The 5,941-nt window shown below is 34.4% G+C and overlaps 1 protein-coding gene across 1 annotated transcript in view; it reads left to right on the plus strand.

Annotated features, from left to right (window-relative positions):
• The first annotated feature begins 5,014 nt into the window (after positions 1 to 5,014).
• cnksr3 (cnksr family member 3) overlaps positions 5,015 to 5,941 on the plus strand; it is a 47,232-nt gene continuing 46,305 nt past the window's right edge. The window contains exon 1 of the mRNA XM_035679175.1: positions 5,015 to 5,247. Within this exon, the coding sequence (XP_035535068.1) occupies positions 5,196 to 5,247 (52 nt within the window). The 5' untranslated portion in view covers positions 5,015 to 5,195. The remainder of the gene's footprint in view (positions 5,248 to 5,941) is intronic.

Here is a 5,941-nt window from a genome sequence, read left to right on the forward strand (position 1 = left end):
TAATTTAAAAAATCTTATTCCAAAATCCCTTTGTAATCCTCACCCAGGGGCGTGTCCAGAATGGGTGGGGGCCTGGGTGGTTCACTGGCTATACCTGAAACCTGATTGGGCACCCCAAGTGCCATCCTATTATCTTTGCCTCTTCCACCCTCTACTGTCTTTCAGATGGTGTAGAGAGCGTTTTAATACTAGAGTAAATGAACCAACCACATCATGTTGGCATGTTGGGAAGGGAGCTAAATAACGCTCCAATGTTAGGCTACATTTTGGAGATGGAAAAACTGGTGTGGTCATTTTCAAAGGGATCCCTTGACCTCTGACCTCAAGATATGTGAATGAAAATTAGTTATAGAGTGTTAGAGTGCCACCCCAGTCAAAAACAAAGTCTGGACACGCCCCTGGTCCTCCCTCCTCTCTCTCCTGACTCAGTTCATCTTTTATTCTTCTTTTTTATCTTTTATATCTCTCAGATATTAACTGTTTATATACAGAAGTAACATGTTTATTTGCCTTGCTTTGTACAAAACTGCCATTTTAGGAAATGGTCACAACTTACAAACAAAGATCCTTTAACCGTTATTTCTATAGTTCAGTAGATTAGAATAAGATTTTTATTTATTTTTACCTTTAAAAACTGTTAAGTAAAGGACCTGGGTACATCATCTTTTTTTAATCACACACACAAAAAGTGCCAAAACTATAGAAATAAATTAAGTAAAACTCATTCAATCAAAACTTTACTTAAAAGTACAAAAGTATTACAAACAGAATTTATGTAAAGTATTTTAAAGTTAAGGAACCAAAAGTAAAGAATGGACCATTTTAGAATAGTACATATTATATTTATATATTATCATTATTGATGCATTCATGTACATTACACTGATGTTGCTACTATTACTCCCTGGAATCAGTCAGTTTCATCTTAATCCCTAAAAATAAACTGCATCATGATTTATTTCTTGGTTATATTATGTTATATAATATAAATCTGAATCTACAAAGTAACTAAAGCTTTCAAATGAATGTATGAATATGTGAACTGAAATGTAGAGGAGTAGAGGTATAGTAAGAAAATTAAAAATAAAGTACAAATACCTAGAAACTGTACTTGATGTTACTTTCCACCACTGTGTTAGTGTTGTTATCTGAATGTTATCTAACACAGACCAAGGTTAACCTAAGATAACAAATGCTGCTCTATATAATATAACGAAAGAACATTAACTGGGGTTGAGTTAATACTATCTAGCTGACACTGGAAGAAACAAATAGCAGATATTACTGTGTGTATATAATATGAACCACACATGATATCTCTACTGGCTGCTTTAAACCTCAGAGTGATTCATCTTTCCAACCATAGACGATCATTGTCTGCTGTCTGCTTTTAGATAAATCTGTGGCGCCATCTCCTGATAGAAATACTCCATTACCCACAGTGCAATTCAGGTGACCTGACATCTTACTAAAAATAATTTAGACACATACTGTTACATATAAGTAGCCTACAAAAGTATTGGCATCAATAAATATATAATTATATAATATAGTAGCTCATTCTACTAATACATATAATGTATTACTGGATTATGATTATTGATGCATTAATATGTTTTAATTTCAATATTTTTTTGTTAAATTTATATATTATTGTTTGTTATTTGATTTATTTATATATAATTATTTGTTTAAATATAGTATTTAACCTTTGCTAACTCGATGATATTACATCAAAATGTATTTGTTTATTATATTTTAAAGTAAGAAGTATGTAAATGTATCAAATAAATGTAGTGGAGTAGAAGTTTAAAGTAGGTAAATGGAAATACCCAATTAAAGTATTTTAAATTTAATTTAATTTAATTACATTTTTAAAAGTATCTCATAATTGCACTTCAGTACAGTACTTGAGTAAATATACTTAGTTTATCCACTTTCCACTACTGAATTCAGTCTATAGCAACAGTAGTATATTCTTTGACTTTATTAGACTGCAATATAGCCAAAGACACACAAACATTTAATGTGTGTTTAAATTAAAAATAAGTATTTTAATCTACAGTAACTTTTGAGTTTTTATTTCCAGACTCTCTTCAGCTCCCGAACACTGCAGTAACTCCACCAGGCCTTTTCCTGAGCTGCTGTGTGTATAATAATATATATTGTTCCAGTCTCAGGCACCTTTATCTGCATCCATTGTCCAGCGCTGTGCTGCAGCCGGCTCAGGGTAAATACTGAGGGTCAGTTACCACGGTCCAACCCTCCTCCAACAGGAATCCTGAGCCTGAGAGATTGGCTATTAATGTTTTCATACAGGAGCACAATCAACACCAACACGTCAAAGGTCACACGAGGAAAGGAGAGAGTAATAGAGAAGTCAAACTAATAACTACTTTTTATTTTATTGTCTTTTACTGATTGAGGCTCTAGTAGTTAAAGAATTGCCCTTGGTTTACATCCATATGGTTAAATATAAATTAATTTGCTTCCAATCTGATCATTCAAAGTGCTCACTCTGTTTGAAAGTTAATAATTTCTTCCTTCTTACTTTCCTCACTCCTCTTCCTTTAATTATTAGAGGTAAAACTGGCAAACATTTGTGTATTTATTTGTTTATTTAACCGCCTATGGGCCTCGCTTTTGCTTATTTGTGTCAAAAGAGGGTAATGTGTCTCTGTAAATCAGCTGCAGGGGATTCATGTAGACTCAAATCAACAGGTTCAGGACTGTGACTGCAAGCATTCAGTGATGCTGGTGGTGGAAATGTTTGAATAAAGACCTTCAAGTTTCCCAAAACGAAAGTATTCAACTTTCGATAACTGTTAATGTTTTTGTTGTTAGCTATGACGTATGTCTTAGGTTCCCAATCTGGGGTCAGGACGCCCACTAGAGGTCGCCAAAGTTTCACTGGGGTCGTCTTGATTTTAAGAGGTGTAAGAAAACTTAAAAATATGCAGGCCTGTGTAGGCCTTTAACTCAGCATTTCATCTAATTCTGTGAACAAAACTCAGTTAAATTGTTTGCTTCGATATGATTGTTACAGTACAGACAAATAATTGTATAAAAAGTTCCTAAAACCATCAGAAAACTCACTTCTGATTTAATATAATCCAAACTGCTTGTTTTACACAAACTTCCTGTAGTTGTTGTAGTATTGGGTTCATTGTACAGTTTGTCAGTTGTTCTGTACTGTTAACATCCATAAAATAGGTCAGTTAGTCAGGGGTAGTCAGTTTACTCACTGATGGAAAAGAGGGTCCCTTAAGGAAAAAGGTTGGGAACCACTGATGGATGTGAAATACTGTAGATTTTTACCACAAATTCATTTGTTACAGCAGCTCCAGACGTAAATTAAACACATTAGATAACAAAATAAATAGAAAAAATATATCAAGAAAAACATAGAATTAGGGTTGTATGTACAAACCGTTTACAGTATTTCAATACAGATGCTATTTAAAGAATTTAAAATATTGCACAGGTTACAGAAGGAGGTAGTGGCATATTGTAGAAATAAATAAATCCACTAGACAAAACATTTACTATACAGCAATGATTTAACAGGGCTATTAAAAGGTCTAAAGACTAAAAGTGCATGTGAGAAATTATTTATATATATTTGAATATATGTATGTAAGGATCAGCAGTACTGCTCATTAACACAGACAGTGTTCCTAAAAACTGAAAGATCAAAACTTTCACTTTCTACAGCATGAAGAAGTTTACATTTCTTCTCTTTTCATCATTTAAACAGACTTTTAATCTCCATCTCTGGAATAACTCACAGACCTGAGGAGCCTTTACCGCTCTGTGGCTTCAGAGCACGAAGCCCCGCCCACTTCTGCTTTTTATAATGCTGCCTTCAGGTTCTGTCAGACATATCAGATGTTTAAGTCCAATGTGCACATGGGGATGAGTGATGCTGTAATTTTATATTCAGTTGATTATACAGTAATGAAAACATACTCGTGACTATTAGATTCTATTTCTGTCAATAGAGCCTAAATGTTACACACTGGACCTTTAAGTTATGTGTATAATCCTCAATCAAAAATACTGCAGTTACTGAGACTATATATTCCTGTTATTATGTTATTGTTATCCTATGGGCCACACTATAAGCATTATACAGCACAAATGAGTGAAACAACTAAAGGGAGTTAGCCTACAACCATGACTGGGACATGAGCCTTGTAATGAATGAGTCTTATGTATTTGCATTCTGTCTGAATGGGCTTCAATGTGCAGATGGTTGTGATGTGTATTCGTGTATTTCACATTAGCTTCCAGTCTTGCATGAAGTGTGGCACACAGGTTGGGCGAGCTCCTGGTTGCTAAAGGGTGGAGGCAGCTTGATCCACCCAGACACAGGGAGGACGTGATTAATTATAAAAGCAATAATATCAGACTACAATGTTCATGAGAGAAATTACAAAACGAGTTAAAATCTCTCGGTTAAAATGCAGTTATGGTATCATCAATAAACCTCACGACGCTCGAATGCTTCTTTTGCTTATTTATATTTATTTGGAACATGTAAAAGAAAAAAGAAACCAAAAAAACAAGAGAAAATAACATTTAAATTAAATTAACAATAACCTTATATGCACACTCAATGAATAAACCCTCATAAACAACACAAAATTAAATCTTAAATGTTTGAAAAGGAGGACGAGCAAGTACACTCTTATTTATTCATACTCCTGCGCTTCTTGTCTGTTAAATTACAAACTTTACCTCTACATATATTTCTATAAACACATACACCAACCCTACATCTATGTTGTTTCTAAATAATTGTCCAACTGTTATATATATATATATGTCAGTCACACAATTTCAATAAACTCAGAAACGCCTTCCTTATTCGTGTACCTCGGAGTTTCCCGTTGTTCCCACAGTGCCTGAATGCAGCATCAACATACTCTTACGCGATTGGAGGAGAACTTAGGAAGGGGCGTGGCCAGCGCCATGGTAACTCTCTCCTCCGCCGTTGCCTGTAAAGTCAGTTAGTGAGCGGCGGACCGTTGGGACCGTTGGGACCGTTGGTACCGTGTCTGTGTCTCTGTCTGCGGTACCGGAACCCCTCCGTGCTCCGGTATGAGCTAATCATGATCTGATTAACGGGAGTTTTAATTCGGCAGTTTGGAGAAGCGACATTTTCAAAATAAAATAAAAAAAACCTCGGAGAGATGGAGGCAGTGAGTAAGTGGACGCCGCAACAAGTGGTGGACTGGATGAGAGGTAAGGCTGTGGTACGGATCGGTGTTTACGGTGTTTACGGTGTTTACGGTGAGCTGTTAAAGCCTTTAGGAGTAAATAGTTTTTATATTGTTTCTGGGCTGCAAAATCCCATCATTCAATAGTTTCATGCAACAAATCACAGGTAATATTAAACCCTTGAATGCAACACTTAATGTGCTTGCTCTAAAGCTGCAAATTATTATTATATTATTACATTTATAGGTGCTATTTATTATATTATTATAGTTAATATACCGCTGCCTGTTTTATTATCCATTATTATTATTAGTACGGCTGCTGCTTGCTTATTAATTATTATAGTTGTATACCGGGTGCTGTTTATTATATTATTATAGTTATGGGTGCTGTTTATTATATTATTATAGTTATAGGTGCGAATTAAAGCACTAATTAGTCGAAAGTTATAGTTGTATATTGCATATTTATACATGGGTCATTCTATAGAAACTTTACAGAAATATTAAGCAGTTTATTTATATTTTCAACAACATTTTACACCTACTTCGACCTTAACTCTGCCAATGTTTCTTTTTTAATTAATAGAATATAGAATTTAGGGTTTGCACAATTAATTGAAATATTACTGAAAAAAGCAGTTATTTAATAAAGGTAAAATGTAACAGCTTTATAATGAAGTACTGTAGATCCCCTGACCTACAAATCTTATTCTCCA

Source organism: Morone saxatilis, unplaced genomic scaffold (genome assembly GCF_004916995.1).
Source record: "Morone saxatilis isolate NCDOM2014 unplaced genomic scaffold, NCSU_SB_2.0 Contig7, whole genome shotgun sequence".
Classification (NCBI taxonomy): Eukaryota; Metazoa; Chordata; class Actinopteri; family Moronidae; genus Morone; species Morone saxatilis.